The sequence below is a fragment of the Alligator mississippiensis genome, chromosome 6 (assembly GCF_030867095.1).
Source record: "Alligator mississippiensis isolate rAllMis1 chromosome 6, rAllMis1, whole genome shotgun sequence".
In the NCBI taxonomy this organism is placed as follows: domain Eukaryota; kingdom Metazoa; phylum Chordata; order Crocodylia; family Alligatoridae; genus Alligator; species Alligator mississippiensis.
Genome location: NC_081829.1, coordinates 95,448,236 through 95,470,992, shown reverse-complemented (window position 1 = coordinate 95,470,992; position 22,757 = coordinate 95,448,236). Strand labels below are relative to the sequence as shown.

At 47.9% G+C, this 22,757-nt stretch overlaps 1 protein-coding gene across 2 annotated transcripts in view; it reads right to left on the bottom strand.

Moving 5' to 3' along the window:
- Window positions 1–22,757, bottom strand: part of XPNPEP1 (X-prolyl aminopeptidase 1) — a 39,206-nt gene that overhangs the window by 7,001 nt on the left and 9,448 nt on the right. For both annotated transcript variants that reach the window (XM_059730190.1, XM_019485982.2), the window contains exons 4-17: window positions 22,169–22,232; window positions 20,005–20,109; window positions 19,479–19,571; window positions 18,302–18,445; window positions 17,750–17,845; window positions 14,421–14,502; window positions 12,738–12,948; window positions 8,998–9,087; window positions 6,795–6,845; window positions 5,623–5,681; window positions 4,517–4,594; window positions 3,445–3,516; window positions 1,305–1,365; window positions 208–277 (exon numbers count right to left, since the gene is read on the bottom strand). In XM_059730190.1, coding sequence (XP_059586173.1) covers window positions 208–277; window positions 1,305–1,365; window positions 3,445–3,516; window positions 4,517–4,594; window positions 5,623–5,681; window positions 6,795–6,845; window positions 8,998–9,087; window positions 12,738–12,948; window positions 14,421–14,502; window positions 17,750–17,845; window positions 18,302–18,445; window positions 19,479–19,571; window positions 20,005–20,109; window positions 22,169–22,232 — 1,276 coding nt within the window. The remainder of the gene's footprint in view (window positions 1–207; window positions 278–1,304; window positions 1,366–3,444; window positions 3,517–4,516; window positions 4,595–5,622; window positions 5,682–6,794; window positions 6,846–8,997; window positions 9,088–12,737; window positions 12,949–14,420; window positions 14,503–17,749; window positions 17,846–18,301; window positions 18,446–19,478; window positions 19,572–20,004; window positions 20,110–22,168; window positions 22,233–22,757) is intronic.

Below are 22,757 nucleotides of genomic sequence, written 5' to 3'. Positions count from 1 at the left end.
GAATTCAGTGCCAGCTGGTGTTAGAAAAGCCAGATCAATAAGCATAATCCAACTTGATGGTTACATAGAGATCCACAATAAAAGATTGCTACGTTTGCCTACTGCATTTGAAGCTGTCAAGCTTCATTCTCTTCTAAATGATCAGCTGATCCTTCAGGCACTACCATCATCAGCCCTCCTGTCTGCTCAGGACAATCAGCAACCAACCTTTGGTTCCATTTGGGAAGATGGCTGCGCTCACAGCAATGTGGCCCTTCAGGACATAGGTGAAGCACTCCTGCCAAGGAAACATAATGGAGTAAGACGGAAAGCATCATTCTTCACCAGCTTTGAAGAAAAAGCTGCATCCTGTAGGTCACTAAAGCATTACAGAGACTTCCTGAAGACCCCGCCCCTGCTTTCTATGAGACAAAACAAAAGCCAGATGAAAAGATCAATTCTGAGCAGAAAACATGACTTGGCAAGTAACGCTTTTTTAATGGATTCGGGCAGGAACCAGGTGGACTCTGACAGATTCCCCCAGAACATACAGCTGTTTTTGTTGGAGTCCTTGTGGCTGTATTTCCCTAATATACTATAAAACCTTGCAGAACAGAATTGCATATTGAAATGACTTTCCGTATGCCACAGAATGACTCAGTGCAAGGTTACATACATACATACAAGGGGCCTGCACATTTCCATGCTAGGCCTGTTCCCAGGAACAGCACAGAGGGCATGGCAGAGAGATTGTGGTGATAAGTGTATCTAGACAGACAGACTGAGACCTAGTGTAACTGCAAAACTGCATTAGTATCATTAGAAATGGGATTTTAAATAGATTTAGTTGCATCAGTGTAAACATATTTACAGTGGCTAAATACTAGCTTAAAATCATGTAAACCAGGTTGAACCCAGAGTTGATTTTTAAACTGACTTTGGTTAACCCTACATGACACAAACTGATTGTGTACATTCTTGTCACATGAAGGCTCGTCAGTGGAGTCAGTTAAGTAACATGCTTCCACCAAACAGGGCCTTCTCAGGGGCCAGGGTGGGGGAAGTTTGATTTTGAGATGGCAAATATGCTGTTCTATAATTTATGGAGGGTAAATTTTGGAAGTCTAAATACTCCCAGCTTCCTTTCGAATCACTCTCAGGGCCACCAGCTGGCATACAGCACGTCGCTCTGATTCCACAGGACTGAAGTGGTTTTCTAGTTCTAATTTTTACAGTTTTCTTTAAACCGTCCATTCAAAAGCAATGATTGCTCCACTATTTCTAGTACTATGGTCCCAATGGCAAAGCACGAGACGTCCGATTACCTTTTCATACGCTGATGGGGTGCCAAAATGCATTGTCCTAGTCACATCCGTCGTGCCGTCTCTTCCAAACAGGAGCAAAGTCACGCAATGTAAAAGAGAGGAACCAGGAAGATCAGAATGGAAAGAATCCATTTTTACCCTTCTAATAATGCTGGTCATTTCCCATTAATGTAAGCACAGCAGGAAACACTGGATGAAATTCTCCAGCCTGCCTTATCTTGAAATCTATGACTTCTTGAGCACAGCTATAAGAAACAATATTGTTTACAACTCAAACGTCATCTTGGATCCCAAAGGAGACCAAAGCTCTTAGACATGTAGAGTAGCACTAAAATGCAGCTAACTTGAGGGTGGGTACATCATGCACAGCACATTCACACCATACCGAAGGGAAGGAAGAATTACAGTTCAGTTGTACAAAGACAAGTTAGAACAGTTACCGTGTTCTTAAAAAAAGGATGTACCAATGACAGCTAATGGCTGCAAAAAAAAAATGTCAATGGGATTAGTGCCTACTTTGCCCTCCAGACACTACAACCCAGTATGTTTAAAAGTAACCCCTGAGATAGTGACAAGAACTTGCTCTCTGACAATCAGCTCTGGTTTGGCACTCATAAACCCAAGAGGCCCCAAAATGAGCATTTAGGCTTGAAACATCTGTCCCTATGCATCTACTTGAGACGATGCACACAGACTGTGGGCATAAAGAATGCATGATTTACCTTCTAGGCAGTGTCATGCTCAGCCTCTCTGCCCTGATATGTGGTGAATGCCACTGATGTCCCACTCATATTTTATTCAAGGGGCTGCTTTTCATTGTGACACTAAGGGAATCATTAATTAGGCCATCCAAGGGAAAGATCTCATTGTCGAAATCTTATCAAAGTGCGTTCACACGGCTCCTTTTCAAAGCCCTTTAGAAAAGGCTGCTAACAAAAGCCAGAGCTCAAAGGAGACGGTTCCTCTCGGAGGACCCATCAGGTCTGCTCCGCTCCCTTGCTGAACAAAGTGCTTCTAATCTATTTACACTGATAAAAATGTCCCCTCTTTCATTTTTAATGAAGTTAGTGCTTGTGACAGGTCCCAGAATAAACAACCTGAGACTGAAGCTACAGACCAGAGCTGTCAAACACGCACAAAGATAACGTAGCTCTCACCAACCATATGCCCAAGACATGAACTACCTCTAGGGAAAGGAATCCCAAACCCAGGACTCTACTGACCAGCCAGACAACACATGAGCCCCATAACAACACAGAATGGAGATGTCCTCTTCCCAGACCTCCCTGTGTTGGCTTCCTCTTATCACTGGACCAATGTGTTGCCGATGGAAGGCCTCCTTCCCCAGCTGAGCAGGACAGCCTGCCTCACCAGTTGAAGCGTACAGAGAGAGAGCAGGTCTGAAGGACTGCTTCTCATCCCTCATATGCAGAGGGTAAGAAGTGAGCAAGTAAGGCGGAGAATGGGCAGTTTTAACCTGGCTCCCCAAAGCCCCAGCTAGCACAGCTGAAATATCACAGAAAGTGAGGTCACCTAAAGCAGCTGCTAGCAAAGGACAGTAGCCGACTCCATCCCTGCTAGACCTGAGACAGGCAAAGGAGGCCTGCAGCTCTGAATCCCACTTCCCATCCTGCTGTGCTCCCAAAGAGATGCAGCAACACAACTTCTTCAGTGTGCAAGGATGCTGGCAGGCGTTACACAGCAAGGTTTGACCAGGGAAGCCTCCTTCACACATTCACATGTAAGCCACCACAACAATGAGCCATTCACTCCTTTGTCTCTCCAATGAGGGTGCCAACAAGACCCCAATTCATTTAACTCGAGGGCAACAGGCAGCCAGTTCAGAGCCGGCTGACCTGAACTACATTCATGCTGGCGACCTAGAAACATTTTTTATTTTTAAAGATAATTACTCCATTTCCTCACGAAAGCTTCATTGAGGCCATCGAGACCTTCCGAAGGACAAGGGTACGGTAGAGAAATGCCTTTAGAAACAACTGCACGGCACGTCGCAGCACGTCCAGCTTTGCAACATTTATCAAAGCTACGAAGCATCCAGCCCTGCAGACTCTTAGCAAAGGGCAGCAGTTCTTGTGGAGTGTATCCGAATTAAGCGTAACAGCAACTCGAATCCACTTACTTGTACTGAGCTCCAGAATCCAGGAGGTAGATCTCACTCACGGACAAGGTTCTGTTGGTCTCAGGAACTGGCCTGTTAGATTACATGAAAAGTTATTTGTCCCATCATTATAACATCTCTTTTCCACAGTCCCTGCTCAACTGCAATGTCAAGTGCAAGGTTAGACCTGCTGCCTCCACTTTCTTGTTTAAATGATGGAATTTGCATTGAGTACTGAGCTAGGGGATGTAGGGATGAGTGTATTTAGCCTTAGCAAATTCCACGAAGGGCTTAAGGATGGGTATGTTCCTTCCAGTTAAATCCTCAGCATGTGTACCTGACCCCATTTCAGCACAGCTTCCTCCCTCACCTTCACCTTCAAACAGGCGAACGACCCACCCCCCTTCCCCACCTGTCAACAGGAGCCAGCACTCTGCAAAATGCCTAGCAATAACCTCATCAAACAAGTCACCTCAACAGGCAGCTGCAAGTGGCTGAGCTTTCCTGCATCCAGCAACACAAGTCTCCAGATCAAAGCTTGGTGAATGCAGGGGTGGACACAAAGAAAATCTTCACTGTACCTTGCATGGCCAAGGCCTAAACATTTAGGCTGTTTTCATGGCAGGGGTTACAATGAACTATCAGTTTCACCTCCACTCCCAGCTCGAACAGCAGATTATGGCCCACTGTCTGGGTTGAACTAGCTACCACCTCAGATGGCTCCATGGTGGTGCAATGGACAGTCCCAGCTGGTGCATCTGGGTCTTTGTCCAGGGGCAAGGACACTTTGCCCAAAGATGATCAACAGGGACATTTTTGCTTAGCTGAACCAAATACTTCCTCTTGTCTATACTCAGCTGCGAGTCCAAGCAGCAGCAATTCAGGATGCTGTAAGTGCCCTTACTGAAGAAGTGCATCCAGGAAGAGCACACACCAACTGCTGAAACTTCCTTAGCCTGACGAAGGGTTTTTGAACCCAAAAGCTTGCTTAATAAATATTCTCCAACTATCTGGGTTGGTCTAATAAAAGATATCAAATTCACCCAAGGAACCTTGTCTTGCTGAAGACACACATGAGCTGCCTTTCTCTTACTTGTAGTGAATGATAGCACCATTCGGGCCAGTGCTCGATATCGTAGCAAAGCTCAGCTCCACAAAGTCATTCTGTTGGCTGGAAGGAAACAGCATGGTTACATCAGGCAAGAGCAAAAGGCCAGAGGAAGTTGGGGTCACAAGCATCATCTACATAACGGCAGTCGCAGAAAGCCTCATAACCTCCTTCTCCCCCTCCAGCCCACTTGCCCCAAAATGTTTCCCTCCACCTAAAGAACACTTTAGTCCTGTAGAGCCATCAAAACAAGCTTCTCCACTGAGGTGACCTTAGAGAGGTACAGGACTCAAGCACATTAGGTCTTTGTCCCCTAACTAGCTGGGTTCCTGCCCTCTATCTTCAGTTGGTCCTCAGCAGTACCTAACTACCTCAATCCCCACGCAGCCCAGGGCACCAACGTCCTCTCCAGCTCATGGTTCTTAAAATTGCAAGCCTAATTCATACACATTTATTCACAGCCATTTTTAGTATGGCATCTAAGCATGTATGCAGAATCCAAGCTCCTCATGGACACGAATGGCCCAGATGCTTTGCTTCATAAAAGTCGTGTTGGAAGCCTAAGCCGACTGGAGAATCCCACTCCCTCGTAATTGTCCTCTGAATACAATAAAAGTGATCTTCATCCTACCGATGGGGAAAGCAAGACTTATACTCCCTAAACGCAATCATGTGACTTGAATTACGAGACCACCTTGCCTACTCGCTCAACCGTCGCAATCCAAACTGCCTTCCTTCTACTGTGCAAAGAGTCAGGAACCAGCAGCAGCAAAGAGTGGCAAGTAGGATCCAGGTAGTCAGGACTTGTTCTTCCCCACAGCCTTCCTTCACTGATGGCTAAGCAATGGTGATTTAGCTTCCAAATAACACAGGGTAGGAGCATGCACACACACAGTTACCGAGGCGCAGCAGGTGCATGGTAAAGCCCCGTCCCCTTTACGCTCCATAGTAAAACACCCTTGCAAAGCAGTTTCTCACCAGGTAACATGCACCTGGGGAGGAGTTAGTTTTCTAAATAGTCAAATAAGGCAGCAAAAGACAAAAAAGAGCCAGGGGGCAGAAAAAATTCCTGAGTGGTGGTTTTACCTTACCTACGAAACTCCTCTGCTTTGTCTGCAGCAGATATTTCTGTCACAGTGCCCTTTGGAACCTAACAGACGAGATTTGGGTTACGTTAGTAAGTCAACTAGCAAAGAAAATGCAAGAAATGGTGAGAGACGCTTCGTATTTACACCTTACAGAACCCGGTCTCACATCTGAACATCGAAGGCAAAGTTACACATACAGAATCCTAGAAACACTAAGCAAGGAGGGACCTTAAGAGGTCATTTAGTCCTGCAGCCTGCTCAAGGCAGGGTCATCCCTCCTTAAACCATCCCAGACAAATGTTTGTCTAACACGCACATAAAACCTTGCCAGACACTCCAGCACCTTGCTAGGTAATCTGATCCAGTGCTTAACCACCTTCCAAGTTAAAACATCCAACCTAAAACTCCCCTTGTAGCAAGATCTCATTTTACACACCAGTAGCTGTTTGCTGGATCAGGCCTTGAGCTGAAATGCAAATATTATGACACCAGAAATGATGTAAAGTAGATGTAAATGATGTAAACAAGATTTAACTCATTTTTTTCAGTATTCTACATTTTTAGCGCGAATGGTTTTTTGCGCCAACCTCAAAACATGTTGTCAAACAAAGGGGAGATGCATGTTACAGCCAGTTCAGTGATGGGAAAAATATACCGCAGAGGTAACCTATTTCTCCCACGCCTGCACAGCAAGCAAAGGAAGGAACAAGAAGCAGGAATCATTACATGAGGCCAGACTTACCAGGGTACTGAAATACCTAAAGATGCCAGTAAGTAGCCAGGGGATTTTATAGGTTAAGTCAATGGGATGTAGGCACCTAACTGAACTCACTGAACACCAGGGGCTCTTCTGAAAATGGCCCTGTAACACTGCACATTATATAAGGGTTAGATGGCTCTGCCTTTTGACCACCTCAGATAAAAGCCAGCCTTTTATCCAGCCTGTCTGCAGGATAAAAGCCAGCCTGTTTGAAAAATTTCTCCAGCCTTGCCTGGAAATCAGACACAAACCCACAACATCAAACGGTGAAAAACAGAAACCGCAAAACCTACCAGAGAACAACAGTTTTAAGTGCTCTAAAGAATATTCATGACCACTTGCAAGTTTATGCTAATGAAGAATTTTATTATGCAATAAAATCCCTAAGTTAAAAAATGAGAGATTAATACTGTACCTCCTTCTCCAGCCAGTTAAAGAGCTCACACAGGGCAACAGCATCTTTAATCTATATTAAAGTGGGTAAAGTAAAAAAAAAAAAAAAAGAAAAGTAATTGAGTTCATGTAAGATTTATAAAGCTTCAATGGAGACAGTCTTTTTTATACAAGGCAATTAGATATGAACAGTGGGTACACTGGCAGGGAGATGAGCTAGTTGATCTAAGAGGTCTTTCCAGTCTCTAACTTCTGTGATTAATGTCAGCACTGGAAATGTACCATACCAGATCAATAAAATAAATGTTAATAAAGGTTTGCAGAGGAGCTATAGCTCACTGGGGATTGCCAAGCACAAGCCTGATGCCAGCAACACCTCCCAATGTGTCTTTTGTAAGAGGGCCTGAGCTCTCTAAAGGGTAAACTGAGGCTCAGAGAGATGAAGTGGTGTGCCCAAGACTGGCCACGGGACTCACTGGCAAAGATAGGCCTAGGTGGTTTTGGTCTCAGCCCCCTGCTACAGCTGGTTTAAATGTTTAATTAGGTCTGCTCTTTCCTCCCATTTATGTGACTATGGTTTTTGCAATGTCTCTGCAACATCCTGGGGATGGGTCATCAGTAGAAGAGACTGATCCAAGAATATCTGCATCTGGAATCTGAACTAAAAAACACTCTGTACTTTCATGATGTAGCCAATTCACATGTCTATGTATACATTAATCATGAGGCATCTAGTGTATCACATCTCCTGACAGCCTAGTTTGAGCTGGGCGTTGGGAGAGCTCCACCCCTCTCGGCACCTTCATGGACCAGGTCTTTAAAGGCTTTAATTGAATTTGCAGTCTGCAAATGTGAAATGGCCATGAGGGCTGTGGATCAGGCTGGCTCCCTGGCAGTGTGTGCAGCAGATGTACGAATTCTGGGGAAGCAGCTGGCATGGTGTAGACACAGCCATAAGCCAAAAATTAGATGGGAATCATAAAATATGCACAGATGCTCAATGTCCATCCAGAACGGCTCTGAGCTTGGGGACTCAAAGCCCAGAAACAGTACCACAGAATCATAGAAAACGAAGCTTGGAAGGGAGCTCAGGAGGTCACGTCTAGTCCAACCCCCTGCTCCAAGCAAGACCAGCCCCAACTACATCATCCCAGCCAAGGCTGTCTAGCCAGGTCTTAAAAACCTCTGAGGATGGAGAGTCCACAACTTCTCTGGGTAACTTGTTTCAGTGCTTTACCACACTCCTACCAGGCGTTTTTCCTAATATCCAACCTACACTTCCCTTGCTGCAACTTGAGCCCATTGCTCCTTGTCCTGTATCTGCCCCCTCTGAGAACAGTCCAGCTTCATCCTCTTTGCAGCCCCCCTGCAGGGAGGTGAAGGCTGCTATCAAATCCCCCCTCAGTCTTCTCTTCCACAGACTAAATCAGCCCAGTTCCCTCTGTCTCTCCTCACAAGACATGTGCCCCAGCCCCCAATCATTATTGTTGCCCTCTCCAATTTGTCCACATCCTTTCTGAAGAAAACGGATGCTTGAAGTTTACGAAGAAGGAAGGAAGAGCCAAGGATGTCAAAAGTGACAGATGATTTTGGTGGCCCAACCTGAGTCTGACTTTTCTCAGGCTGGGAATGCTGCCCTTTCAAAAAGATCAGTCCCAGTTCAGGGTGTCACGTTGGCCACCCAAAAATCATGACAGCCAAAATGACTAAACACTAGAGACTGGCTTGGTCAGAGGGCTTTATATGATCGTTTGGAGGGGATTCTTTTGGTTCTTTATTCTCTATTCCATGGCATTATTAGGACATGTCTGTACAGGGGTAACAGATGCAATGCCAATGGGGGAAAGGCCTAACCGAGACCAGGGACCCATTGAACTAAGACCTGTTCAAATACGGTGTCCACCCAAGGGCTCACAGCCAACAGCACTATGTTGAACACGAGGTAGTTCCCATTCAGCACAAGGGCACTTACTAGCACTACTACACATGCCATCCACAGCTTTAAGGGTGCATCGAGTAACTGAGCAGAAAACCTGCACTAATGGTGGTAGACACCTAGCAAAAGGTGAGGAAAGAGAAAAATATTCCAGCAGGCCATCCAAATCCTAAGTGGCTCTTGAATTCACAGTGAATTGCATCCACTGGAAACACAACCCCAGGCCTGAAAGCAAAGCGCTGTCTGCAGGATGCCGGACGTAGCGAGATAGGATCTCAGTATCACTTACATGTGCTCTTCTCATGCCTGCTGTTTCAGCCTCGTTCTTCACAGCTTTCCCCATGCAGATGGGTGTGTACGGGGTGAGGTATCGGTGAACCTAGAGCAGACAGGCAGGAATTACAGGCAGTCTGGACCAACTAACTCATCTTGACAATATCTTTGATTTTAGAACAGTCACTATTTACTCTTCTACAGTACCCTTCAACTAACAGCTTTTGTCTTAGGTTGAGTTGGCTAAGCTCTGCATGGTATACGGGGAAGTAATGGCTTCAACCCAAAAAGCTTGATAGTCTTCATCATCACTCAAAGAAGAAACTAAAATTCAGTCATGTACCATACTGAAATCCTTGTGCTGTTCTTGGGACAACCATGACAGACAGAGTAGGCAGAGATGGCCAGTGAAGGATTCTCCTGGTGCAGAACTAGCATAGAAAACTGACAGAAATGGTGCTATTGTCTCTTATACCAGCTACTCCCAGAGAAATGGTATGAAGGGATGTGTTGCAAGTAGGACCAGGAAGGAGGAAGCATGACAAAGCTCTGTTTGCTCACTCCTCTGCTGGCCTGAGGGATGTTACACCCAGAGTTTAAGTTAAGACTCTCCCCAGGAGCCCTAGCTTGTGCCAGTCTGATCAGGAGTCTGCAGGCGGTTCCCCATTGGTATCAACCTCCAACTGGGGTCTGGCCTCTCTGCACAGTCAGGGTCTAATTCTCTTCTGTTAAGAGTCTACTTACGCTGAACAGTTTGCAAGGTCTGTTACAGGATACACAGGCCTCTTGCGAACACTGGTATGTGGCCTGGATGAAGTGTGATCAAGACCCCTATGGTATCCCAAGCAGCATATCAGCAGCCTTTAAAGCTCTCTGTGTTGGTGGTGCCCAACCTTTCAGCTCCAGAGGCCAGATGAGTGGCCTGAGCTGGTCCATAATCCAGATCCCTAGTGCAGTTGGGACCCTAACACCCACCCTAGCACTCAGGCCCACAATAACCAGTCCACCAGACAGTGTTCCCCAGGTCCAGAAATTTGGCACCAATTAACACTGCCACTTCTGCCCTGTCCCCAAATTTTGGACCGATGGGGAGCCCAGCAGCCTGGAGAACAGCTCCACAGGCCAGACCTGGCTGATGGGCCAAGGATTGAGCATCCCTGCTCTAAGCAATATGCTCAGCTGATATAAAGTGGCACAGAGGCAGTGGCCTGAACACAGGACAAGGAGCAAGACTACCTTGAGTCTGATGTTGGGCAAATCACTTCACTTCTTTCTGCCCCCTCCTATCCTTTGTCTATTTAGGGCTCTTTAAGGCCAGGATTATCGCTCATTATGTATATACAGCATGTCTAGCATGGGGCCGTGGTGTAGCTGGAGCCTTACAAAACTGATGTAATGAAAATATAAAAATACCAGCATTTCCTCCCAGGAGCCAGAGCCTCGGCTTCATACACGGCCATGGCCCTACTGACTTCCACTGGGCTCTGACAATTCACATCAGCTGAGGACCAGGCACTCTGCATTCAACCAAGCTGGCTGAGCATTTGGTGAAGACAACACAAGTGCATCAATTTACTCAGCTGTAGCTCCAGCCCCTTCGTCCTTCTTCCCCCAACAAGCAAACCTAGTTACTGTGGGGAGCTGTGTCATAGAGCACGTTAGCACTTGGCAATGATTTCCTAGCTGAGAAGCAACAGGAACCAAGCAATGTCTCCAACACTGCTGGGGTGGCATGTTTAACTGGGCAGAGGGACAGGGAGCTTTTACCTGGCTTACACACGATATAAGGCAAAGTGCATATCCCTTAAGAGCTGGCAGAAAGGCACAGAGCACAGGATCCTATTCAGTATATCCATCTGCCCCAGTGGGAAGAGGAAAGAAATTGCTGTTCTATATATTCAAATGTCATTGTCACTCAGAGAAAAACAACACCCTTTTCTGGCTCCCCTAGCCAGACTGACCAGCATGTGTAACTGGACAAACTGGAGCCTGTCTAGTTGCATACAAGGTGGCAAGACATTAAGAGCCTCTGCTGCTTGGAGGATGAGTCTTTCAGATGATGTAAAACCTACCTAACTCATAAAAACCCATGGGCTTTTTGCATGTTTCAGGCCCAATCCTGTCAACAGGATTTGAGTGCTAAGTGCTATGCCCCTATGCAGGTACAAGTGCAGCTCCCCTTTTAGGCAGGCAGGTAGGCTACATATGGCCAACTTTAGTTGTGACACATAGGGCCCGTTACACAGATTTTAGGTTCACAATTCATCTTGTCCTTCCAAGCAGGCTCAGAGGGGATCCACTCCGGCCACTTGTGCTCTGTGGTGATCCTATCCCACCTTAGTGGTTAAGCCACTTCCCCAGGAAGTGGGAGACCCAGATTCTAGGCCCCCCTCCTCAGCCTAGAGGGGGTCTGAACCCATCCCTCCTGCCTCCAGGGCAGTGGGTGGCCACAAAGGCTTGGCAGGGCCAGAGCACCCTCCACTCTTTCTGTTGAAGACAGCCCACTAGTTGGCAAGGACAGCTGCGGGGGAGAGGGAGCCTGGCTGTGTCTCAGAGTTGTGGGCGCTGCCCTCATAGGGAAGGTGCCCCCACTGCTGTCTACCCATTTTGTCCAATGAATAATTCACGCCAAATGCACCCACTGGGCACCACTTACCAACCTAACAGAGTCTGGGCCTTAATGACCCAAGCTCTTTGTGTCAAGAGGTTAAGACGCATAGGCAAAGTCAACTCAGGTCCACTGAACTAACAGAGGATGCAACCATTGCCCCCTCTGGGAGCACTGCAACTGCACCTGGCCCTCCCAATGCCATCCTAATTGACAGTGCTCCCAATCTAGAAATAACCCAAAAGTCCTTGCTGCCAGCAATAACACTTGAGAGCACTATGCTACCTTGCAGTATCTTCCACTAGATGCATCTGTGTGGCATGCCAGAGACAAGGTGGGGTCCCTGGTAAACAGGGCCAAAATACAGCTGGAACTCAAGCTACGTGGAAGTCTGTTTGTCTGTGGGTGCAGCCATTTCCTTCAATAAGCAGGTTGTGTTTAAGGAAGACTATGATTTTCCATAGTGGGACAACAGAACCTATGAAAAAAGGGCTTCAGGAATCCCAGAAGGGATTGGTCCAAGCACTACTACACATGGGAGGATTAAAGCAATTCAGAGTTTAAGTGTGTCAGAAAGCAGACCGGCTCACCCATTGTAAGGGCAACCAGCTATTTCATGCAGCCAGCTGCTCTGTGAAATTCCTCACTGCTTGGAGACAAGTCCTGCATCACTCGGATATTGCCCCTGTTGAATGTGTCAGGCCCTGTACTTTTTGCCCCTATACTACAAGTCTGTAACACAGAAGGAGAACCAATCCACTGCTGACTTTTAAGGCACATTGAATAAAGCTGCTCCTATTCCTTGTCCGCATGTGCACTCTTCTCAAGCTGCAAGTGCGGTGACCTTACCTCACCCAGATCACCCCACCCCTCCGCCCACAGCGTGCTCATTTTGTCTTAATCTGACAATTCTTCGGATAAATCGGCTTAACAAGCTGCAAGGCCTGCTCCAGTGACAGCAAACTCAGCATTAAGCAGCCCTCTGTTAGCTTGGCACCGTCTTCAAAGCCGCTCTCCTGTAGGAAACAAGACCCGCAGCCCTTGCTTGGCGCTGAGGGGAAGCCAAGAGCAGGTGCCTTAATTAAAACCACTTGCTGTAGGACTGAATTTCAAGGAGGGGTCTTCCTCCCTTGCCAGGACACACAAACCTTGGGAATGGCCTCGGTCAGGGCATAGCTGGCTTTGTCGGTAAGCCACACTTTCTCTTTGGGAGAGAGACCAGCGCAGATGGCCTGCAGCTCCGTCAGGATCGACTCATACGGCACCACCTGGATTTTAAACTCGGGCTCCAGGGTGGAATCGAGCTGCAGATGCTCCCTCACAGCCGGGTCTGTCATGCGGTCACCATCGATAAACAGACTGCAGGAAAAGATCGGGAGGGAGCACATGAGTGCCGGTCAGATGGGAAGGGAGGGTTGCAGGGGAATCCTGCTGTGCTGGTGACATTTAGTGGAGAGAAAAGGCTTTTACTGATAAAAAGTAGTACTTCTGGCCATCTGACCTCCAAGCACTTTGCACCTCACTCTGAAATAAAGCCTCAACCCTCCCACAGGGGGTACATGTCCCCTGTTTCGCAAGGGGACATTGAGTCTCAAAACATACATATAGTACAACAGTGGGGGGCTGCTTTTTTGGCAGGTGTGCTATAAGTTAGCCCCACACCCAGCCTAAGAGCTACTCTGATCCTCTTCCTCAGCCCAACCTGCTGTCCTACTTTCTGCCCCCTGCCTTGTGCTCTGTGCCTGATCTGCTGCTCCACTTCCTGCACCCTTCCCCAATTTGCCATGTGCCACACACAGAGGCTGCCTGAGCCACTTGTGAGGCCCATGCTGCAGGCTGGCCGCCCCTGTAGCACTGCACTGCACTGCACAGCTATGAACAGAACCCCCAGGGCCAGGTGCTAAGCATTAGACCAGGGGTCAGCAACATACAGCTCGTGAAGCCTGCTGAGCTGGAAGGCATTGTCCTTGCCCGCACCCACAATGAGGCTAGCTAGCAAGCAGCAGTGCCAGGGACAGGCAGCTTCCAGCTGTGCCCGCACTGCAGCCAGGGTTGGGGGAGATCAGGGAGAAGTTGCAGCAGTGCAGATGCCATTTGTAGATGCCCAGCCCCAGTGCAGCTCTCCATGGGCTGGAAGCTATGCCTGTGCTGCAGCCAGGGAGACATGGCAGTGGTGCTGGTACAGGCACAGCTCCCAGCTGCATGGATCTGGGGGCACAGGTGAAGCCCCACAAATGCAGAAGCCACCAGCCCACGTGGGACTGGAATCTGGTTGTTCTGGCCTGTGGCTTGTTGAAGGTTGCCAACCTCTGCATTAGACCATGCACGTTTGGCAGGCAGTGTGATGTATCCTAACAATCCCAGAATCAGCCTGTTGCAAGGAACAGGATTGGGGGTGCAGGTCAGTGCTCAAACCCCTCGACACAGCAGCAAAAGATGCTGTGATTTTTACATGACTCTGGTGAATCACCTCCTGGAATTGCCCCTGGGGGATAAGTTCTCTTGCATCTGTATCTGGGGCAAATGCTCTGGACACCACAAAGATCAGAAAGGGCTTTGCACAGTCCTGATTTTACAGATGAAGAAAGTGCAACACAAAGAGACAAAAGCATTTTGCCCTGGATCACACAGCCAGCTGCACAGACAAGAACATAATCAAATCTCCCTGACCCACCCATTCCCCTGCTGCAATGAGATAAAAAATGCTAGGGAGGGGCATTGCAAAGGCAATTTAAAGAGACACGCAACGCCAGAACCAGGCTCGGGGAGAAAACAGGCTTGGATCCTCAGGCAACAGTTAGATGAGATAGGGAAGGGGCAAACATAAATACCTGATGCTGTTGATTCCTATGATGGCATAAGCAAAAAACACTGGATTGTATTCAACATCAGAGCCTCGGAGATTGAACAGCCCTAGAAAGAGAGAGCCCATAATTATAGCCCTGTCTTCCTATTTGAGATCAACAGTATTAAGGACAAAAAAACAGATTGAGGTTGTAATGCAAGCTGACAGTGACACACTAGGGCTTCAAGCCAGGCTCCAGTACCTGCAATCCTTATTGCTTTATTGGAAGTAAGGGGCTTTCACCGCAAGATGGCACTGGAGCCATAGCTACCAAGCTAACAGATCTTATACCCACAACTAAAGACAGGGACTAATTTGCAAATATCTGGCATACCACAGGGGCAAGCAGGCTATGAAGTGTCCATGAAAACCTCCCGTGCTGAACCTACCTGGCCAAGACAGTAGTTCTAGCAGACAGCATTTTTGGTACAGGAGAAAGCAAAGGCCCTAATACTCCAACGTGGCCTTGCTTTGGGTACCCTGAATTTCAGACCCTGGGCGGCTTTGATTTTCAAAACTGCTGTTCATCTTCAGCCACAGGTGAGAAGCTGGGTGTTCAGCATCTCCAGAAGTCAAGCTGAGCCCTCAGACTTGGAGGGGTCAGTCCCCTTTTGGAAATGTTCACTAGGGGATAAGGAACAGCACTTGTCTCCCCTAAATGCTAGGCTGGCACGGCACCCTGAGGGCTGTGTGATTTCAGTTGCATCAAAAATAATGTATTGCTTCTGTCCCTGGGAGAGAACAGGTAACCCGAAAGAAGCAAAGCCCCACAGACCTCTATGCTGAAAGGGTAGTTATGTGCCTGCTAAGCCAAATGAAGGTCCCCATACAGTGAAGAGGTGTTGGTGTCCTCTTCAGCATCACCCCCTCACCTGCAGAAACTGTCCCAGATTTGAAAACAGCAAAATGAAATAGCTAAATATATGGGAGGAAGGAGGGTTCAAACACGGGAAGGGAAGAGGGAACCAGACCAGCACCTCAAAATAAACATCTCCTATGATCTCTCTGCATGCTACTATTAGTCTTTCCCAACTCCCATTCTTCATGGTCAGCCCTTGCCACGTATTGAGGCTGTAACCATCTGAGAGCTGGGATCTGTCACTGCTTTAACTGGAAAGCAGTGCAAATATCGAAGGAGAGAAGCCATTCTCTGCTAATTGAGGGCTCCCTAGGGTCGCATTCACTGCTATCAGATGTATTTCCCTTTCAACACAGGAAGCCCTGGGCTTACTTATAGAAATGCATACGCATTGCACTGACTGTGCTTGTGACCACAGCAGCAGCATCAGGCGTGTTGTTTCCACAATGGAGCTGAAAATTTGTCCGGGTCATTGGTACTCCCAAGCACGTGCTGCTCACGACACAGCATGTCAAACACACGAAGCATGAAGCACACAAAGCTCAATCAATGCTAGCACTGCTGAGGACATCTCTTGTTGCTCTTCCTCAGGTACGGTCCTGACAAGGCAACAGTAAGACACAGGCGTCTTCACCAGGATGTATTCTAGGCTCAGTCTGGGGTTCAGAGATATTATGCTTTCTCATTAGGCAGCAATTATAGTCTCCTTGGGCCTGTTCTGGCCTTACTCTCACCAGTCCAGCATATCTCTGAGGCTTGGGATAGAGGCCAAAATCGGGTAACAAAGTGCTAGGTACACTAGGATCCCATGACCCACGAGGAATCTCCTGCTGGTGCTTGGTCAGTGCTTGGTCCCCACTTGCACTCAGTCTAACCCAGAGGCAGACATGTGCACTCTCACCAAGTTTGCAGATGAGGAGTAGTAGATATGCTGGAGGGTAGGGCTAGGGTTCAGAGGTACCTAGACAAATTGGAGGACTGGACCAAAAGAAATCTCATGAGGTTCAATAAGGAGAAGTACAAAGCCCTGCACTTAGGACAGAACAATCCCATACACGGGTACAGGCTGGGCACCGACTGGCGAAGCAGCTGCTCTGCAGAAAAGGGCCTGGGGGTTGCAGTGGACAATAAGGTGAATATGAGCCAGCAATGCGCACTTGCGAAGAAGGCTAATGGCAGGCTGTGCTGCATTAATGGGAACATTGCCAGTAGATGGAGGGAGGTGATTCTTCTCCGTTCAGCACTGGTGAGCCCACATCTGGAGTCCTGCGTCCAGTTTTAGGCCCCCACTACAGAAAGGATGTGGACACATTGGACGGATTCCAATGGAGGACAACAAAAAGGGCTTGGGGGCTGAGGCACATGATGTATGAGGAAAGGCTGAAGGAACTGGGCTTATTTAGTCTAGAGAAGAAAAGACCAAGGGGGGATTTAATAGCAGCCTTCAGCTCCCTGCAGGGGGGTTGCAAAGAGGATGGAGCTGGACTGTTCTCAGTGGTGGCAGATGGCAGAACAAGAAGCAACGGTCTCAAGTTGCAGCAAGGGAAGTTTAGGTTGGATATTAGGAAAACTGTTTCACTGGGAGGGTAGTAAAGCACTGGAACAGGTTACCCAAAGAGGTGGTAGACTCTCCATCCCTGGAGGTTTTTAAGACCAGGGTAGACAAAGCCTTGGCTGGGATGATCTAGTTGGGGCTGGTCCTGTTTGCAGCAGGGGGTTGGGCTAGATGCGACCTCCTGAGGTCCCTTCCAGCCCTCATTGTCTGCGATTCTATGAAGTGGGGACTAGCAATGGACCCACCGGGTCGTGTTACAGGAGTCTGCACACTGAAGAGAGAGAGCTGGGGCCTAGTTTCAGCACATGTGAAAGCTACCAAGAGCCTTGTGGAAAGCACGTGCGTGTGCACTAGCCTGAGAGACTCATGCTGCCGGTGACACCTTGTGAACAAAGAGACGCCAACAGCTTTGCTGCAGTAATGGCACACGTAGCTGGAAAGGCTTCAAGAGTTTAAAACAGCTGCCTTGTTCCGGAGGTAGTGAGGGAAAGGTGGTGAGGACTACAGGATATTTTATGGCTAGAATATCTCATCAGTCAGTTCCTTCCTCAAATTGCCTGGGTTTAATACACGACCTCTCTTTCCCTTGTCTCCTGGGCTGTGTTTCAAGTGTAGTGATTTGCTGCAGACATAGAGCCAAGATCTGCTCCCAACTCCTCTGAATTTACATCGCCGTGAGTGAGAGCAAACTGTTGGGCCCCTGGAAATGAATGCTCACCACTTATGCCTGTCTCACAGCTGCATCTGATACAAATTAATCAACATGCAACACGCAAACCCCTGGCATAATCTGCGCCTCTTGGCACTGGCTCCCTCTCTCCTGTCCCAGCCGTGAGGGAGAGTTATGTTGTACAAGAGACTGATACAGATAGCTAACAACCCAGGCAGGTGGGATACTTGCATGCTACTTCATCCAAGGCTGTAACCACAAACCACGGGACCTTTCTCTCGGCCATCTTCAGGCGCAGAATTGTGATCTTCTCTTTCCAGCCCACCCCTGCAAAATACACAACACAGACGCTGTCTGAGGAGAGGTTTGTTCTTTAACTTCATGTGCTACAGCTCCTCTATTAGTAGGAATAAAAATGGAAGGGAACAGCCATGATGCATGGTAAAAGACGACCAGAATTTCAGTGGAGCCAAACAACCTATTGTTGACCCGTTCCCCTTCCCCTTCCCCTTCCTTTATGGACACAGCTGGGTCTCAAACTAAGTGTTCCCTTTTCCCAAAGACATATTTTTAATGCACCCAGCTCTATGGTCTCCAGACTCCAAAAACTTGTTTCTGGTTTTCAGAAAACCTGGAAGAGAATAAATGGAGTCTTGTTAGATCCTTAATTTAATCAGACTTTTCTGGGCTGCTGTCAAACTTCTCACGTCATTTTAATGGGGAAAGGAAGGACAAAGAGAGGATTGAAAGAGAATCCAGCCCTCAAGGTTTGATCCCACTGACCTGTGTAGCTGAGACCCAGGGTGATCAGAGGTTTGCAAGGTCGGTGAGGGCGATCTACCCAGACCACATCAATGAGGTTCTCTGAGACTGGCACGAGAGCGTGGCCAGCACTTCTCAGGACTTTGGACATCCTCTTCCACTGATCTGCCAAAGGGGAGAGAGTTCACAGCTGGCTACAAAGACAAACAGTAAAATGCTAATGTCCCCTCTTTGCAAGGGGAAGCTGAAAAAGTCTGAGCTTTCTCCTTCCCCTTGGCTTGCTTTCCCTCTCCCAAAGCACGTAAGACAATAAGATCTCCATCCTTGGAGGTTTTAGGACCTCTGCTGACTTCCCTGGACCCAGCCATCGGAAGCTGGAAGCAACTACATCACTAGACTCCTGATGCCCAACTTCTCCCCACAGGCCCAATCCACAAATAGTGGTGTCAATGAAATGATTCCATGATCTCAAATATGGCTAGGGGCCCACATTTTTATGGGATATAGCATATATCCTAGACACTCACATGCTCTAGCCACACAAGGACTAGACTGACAGGCAGACCCTGAAGGTTCAATGAAAATTGAACTTTCTAACCTAGGGACCAGATGCTGGTTCATGCAGCCGTTCATGCCAGAAAGACTGCAAATGCAAGGAGGAAGATGGCTATTGACTCTGCCTCTTATGAAGGTCTTGGGTATACCTGTGCTCAGGTCCTGCACCTCTGACCTTATGAATGGGATTAGGTAGGTGTGACCAGGAAGCCATGCAAAGCCTTTGCCTCCTTATGCAATCCTGCTGTGTACAATTTATTCCACCCTCCAGCAAGATGCAGCCATTGCAGCTACGGACAGGATCCTAAAGAACCTGAAGGTTTATTTTGTAGCATGCTGATGTACCTCTTTGGGGACCTAGTGATACATGATGCCTTCAAGCAAACATTAGCCAGAACCTGATGCATATAATAACTGAGTGTCCCTGGGTCAATCACACCTACCACACAGTGGTGACCATGTAGTAGGTGACTGTCTGTTACACAATCACCTCTGAGCTGGAATGCAGCAGCTTTTAACAGTTTCATCACATATACTGAACCTGGGAAATGAGGATGGATCCCCCATCCTCCTAAAACTCCTGGGAATCTTCAATTAAGCAGAATCTAATTCCCCCAAGCTAGAAGGAAGTGCGTGAACTTACCAGCTGGTATGATGAAAGGGTCCACTCCAACTCTGGAGCCCTCTGGGAGCACACTCACTAGCCAGTCCTCCTGAGAAGGAGTATCCTTCACCCCTAAAGGAGAGAAGGAGAGTTTAAATAGCATTCAAAGAGCAAAGGATGCAGCAATGATGTCTATGGACCTTTCCGATAAAGCCCATGCCAACAGCAAAGTCACAGTTTCAAGCACATGCTAAGATACGCCTGGAATGATCTAGTTGGGGCTGGTCCTGCTTTCAGCAGAGCGTTGGACTACATGACCTCCTGAGGTCCCTTCCAACCCTCATTTTCCGTGATTTTATGATATGCATGTGGCATCTCCTACAGATACAGAGCCTAACTTAATGCACAAAGCTATTCCTGCCATCTCCCTTTTGAAAGAAACTCTAATGCTGTGAAGGGCACTAGACTGGCATGAGTGCCCTCAGATGCTCTGGCATCCACTAGCCAGACTGTACAGTCTCCACATAGCTCGCAATGTGCATCAATAGCATGGACTCCCACTCACCCATCTTCATGAGTGTCCAGTTGTTGTCCATTTGACTGGCTGCCTGCAGAAAGTAGCGTCCATCCGTCCACATGGCTGCATTCTGCTCGGTTATAATGGCAGTACCTGGGTGGGGAGTATAACAGCAGTATAATGGAGAGCAAGGAAAGGGGAATGTTTCTTGTTATCAGAATCCAGGTAGGCAGAGACTAATGTTTTTGGTACCTGATTCGCAGGTCTAACACTGTACTAATAGGAACATGGACTGTTGCATCCAACTAAGCTGCAAACCCCTGTAGAGTCCTGCATAGGACAGTCTACAGCAGGGGGCTGAACATATCTTTCCAACCCCTTCAGACTAGTTCAGCTTAAGCCCAGCCCAGCCACTCAGTGGGTGCATCTACATGTAAAATTAATCAGGCGCAATAAACTCAGGCACAAATTGTGCCAGCCTATTGCTCCCAGGAGCAGCGTTTACATGTGTGCGCGGGACCGCATCACATTGATCTGGGACAGAGCAGCCCCAGCTGGCAGGGGCACCAGGGAGTCAGCCTGCCAACCCAGGGCTACTCTGACCTGGCTCAACATGCTGCAGAGTGGCTGGCTAGGGCACGAGGGTGAGCGTCTACACATGCAGGGAGCGTTTACACATGCATTGCAGCACAGTAAATAACTTCACCGTAGGATAGTACTTGTGTTGGGCAGTACTAGCCTACAGCAGAGTTAATTAGTTTACTGCAGCCTAATAGCACCTCATGTGTAGATGCTGACACTTTACTGAGGAGCTAGTCAGCTCCACAGTAAAAGTCCTGTGCAGACGTGCCCAGTGTGAATGAACCAAACCCCACTTTCCAGAATTACTGTGACCGGGCAACAGGTTGGGCATGAGAGACCGGAGCTCGGCACTAACACACGATGGGGGCAGCCCCTGTCCCAGTAAACAAGACAGAGTGGAAGAAGGGAAGCAAGATTAACTTCACTTTAGGGTGCAAAGCTGTGGTGGCATGGATAATTTTGCAAGGTACCAAAGAAACAGGAATTGAAGTCAATGGGATCATTCACACGCTCCAGTGAGAGCATGTGTTTATATCCCTTGCTAGATCAAGGGCAAAGATATTAAAAGATTTGACCAAGGTTATAAAGGAAGCCTGTGGCAGAGGTGGGATTTGAACCCGAGTCTCCCGAGTCCTAGGCCCAGCCCTACAAGTGGCTATTTTCTCTCTTACAAATAGAACTTGCTGGAGGACAACTTCAAAGCCCCATCTAGGCTCACCAAAGCCTTTTTAAGCTGCTTGAGCCTGAACCATTTTAAAATAAAAGCTTTCATTCAGCGTGCTGTCTGAGCTCAGGACAGACCAAGCCGGAAACATCAGGTCCTAGAGGCAGGAACAAAGCGTTTCCAAATACAAGGAGAGGATTCAAAGCAGAGAAAGGAAGGATGTGAGGAAGCCACCCACAATGCATGAAGTAACGGGGGGGTTGTTTTATACAGGTACCACCCTGCTGCTCTGTATCCTTAGCGCTGTCCTCGCGAGGAGCTAAATGTGCTCGACAAAAATTAATGAAGGAAGCCTCACAATACTGCACATTAAGTCAGTGTTATTAGTTAGAGCCAAATTATAGCTGGGAAAAAAAAAAGAGGTGTGGGAAGGTTAAGGGACTTGCCAACAATCACACGCAGCAAGTATGTTGCAGAGGACAGAGCCCAGATCCTCCGACTTCCTGTCCCGTGCCTCGGCCAAGAGAACATCCTGTCCTCCTGGAAGATAAGCAAACTCTTCCCAATAGCTCCATTTCCCAACTCAGTACTTCTGGCACTCGCCTCATTGGGAGGAGACTGGAAGGGTCTCGCATGCCTTGTTTACCCTGGATCCTAGCTCTGACAGCGAATGTGAAATCTGTTCAAGCGAGAAGAAACACACGCAAGGCACAAGCACCCCATGGAAGAGTTAACAGGACTTGCCTTCCTACGAGGTTCACTCAGGGTTCAACCTTTTATGAAAGCATTGATACTACATCATTCCAGCTGGTGGCCAACTCATAATTTTGCAGATGCCGAAATGGGAAGGGAAATGTCCCAACACGTTGGTTGGGTTCGTCTTTCCACCCTACGTACAAGCTGTGCATTAGGCTTGCTTCTGCACAAGGGGAAACGTGGATTCAAATAACTACAGAGGTTCAGTACCTGCAGAGCCATCGAATCCAGAGATAAACGCCCGCCGGCAGTCACAGGGCGCAATGTACTCGCTCTGGAAAAATGAGAGATGCAGTAATTAGTGTCCAAAAAAATATCGGCGGATGAGAATGACTTTGATCAGCTCCGTTTCTCTCTGAAAGGGTTCGACTGAGAGACAGAAACATGTTTCACCCCAGGCTCCCTCCTGCAGGACACTGAATGATGTGTGATTATTTTATGTTGATATCCGGTGATTTCTTTTGCAACCCCCCGGCCCTTTTCTCCCACAACCGTCTATAAACACTGATGTGCTTCAGAGTTTGCAGATGTTTATTTCGCAGCCAGCCTCCTCTTTTGGCAACAAACAACTCCTGCCTTTGAAGCTTCAGTGGGAGAGGAAAAGCACACACAAGCGCTCCTTGATCTCGGGAGGCGAAAGTACACACTGCATTAAAGCTTTAAACTTGGCTCCGTTTATTGATGTCTCTCTAGCTGGAGCGTACAAGAAGCACTTGAAATCTCCCCCTCCCCGTAAAACAATGCCATTAAAAGGAAACCGTCGGGGTGTTGAGCCAGAAGGCTTTTAAGCCCTTAGGGC